The sequence below is a fragment of the Volvox carteri genome (genome assembly GCF_000143455.1).
Source record: "Volvox carteri f. nagariensis unplaced genomic scaffold VOLCAscaffold_15, whole genome shotgun sequence".
NCBI classification, from domain to species: domain Eukaryota; kingdom Viridiplantae; phylum Chlorophyta; class Chlorophyceae; order Chlamydomonadales; family Volvocaceae; genus Volvox; species Volvox carteri.
In genome coordinates, this window is record NW_003307558.1 from 705085 (window position 1) to 705502 (window position 418).

General features: G+C 75.6%; 1 protein-coding gene across 1 annotated transcript in view; it reads left to right on the forward strand.

The window, feature by feature from the left end:
- VOLCADRAFT_90034 (uncharacterized protein) overlaps positions 1–418 on the forward strand; it is a gene marked incomplete at both ends in the record, with an annotated part of 13449 nt that overhangs the window by 7202 nt on the left and 5829 nt on the right. Inside the window, one exon of the mRNA XM_002949573.1 lies at positions 164–288. Coding sequence (XP_002949619.1) covers positions 164–288 — 125 coding nt within the window. The remainder of the gene's footprint in view (positions 1–163; positions 289–418) is intronic.

A 418-nucleotide genomic window follows, 5' to 3' on the forward strand; every position in this document is an offset into this window, starting at 1 on the left:
ATTCGCCTTTGCCCCCAGCACCTCCGCCGCCAAGCCCACCGCCACCGCCGCCATCCCCGGACCCCCCGTCACCCGAACCTCCGTCACCTCTGCCTCCGACTCCTCCTTTGCCACCATCTCCACCGCCACCACCTCCTCCTTCACCGCCTTCGCCACCGCCCAGCCCACCGCCATCGCCGCCACCCCCCAGTCCTCTGCCGCCATCACCGCCGCCACCCAGCCCGGAGCCGCCCAGCCCACCACCTCCGTCCCCGCCTTCTCCAGAGCCTCCTTCGCCAGCACCCCCAAGTCCCGGGCCGCCGCTGCCGCCCTCACCACCCCCGCCCCCGCCACCCCCATCCCCATTACCGCCGTCCCCGCCTCCGTCCCCACAGCCGCCCTCGCCAGCGCCGCCCTCGCCACCCCCGCCGCCACCACC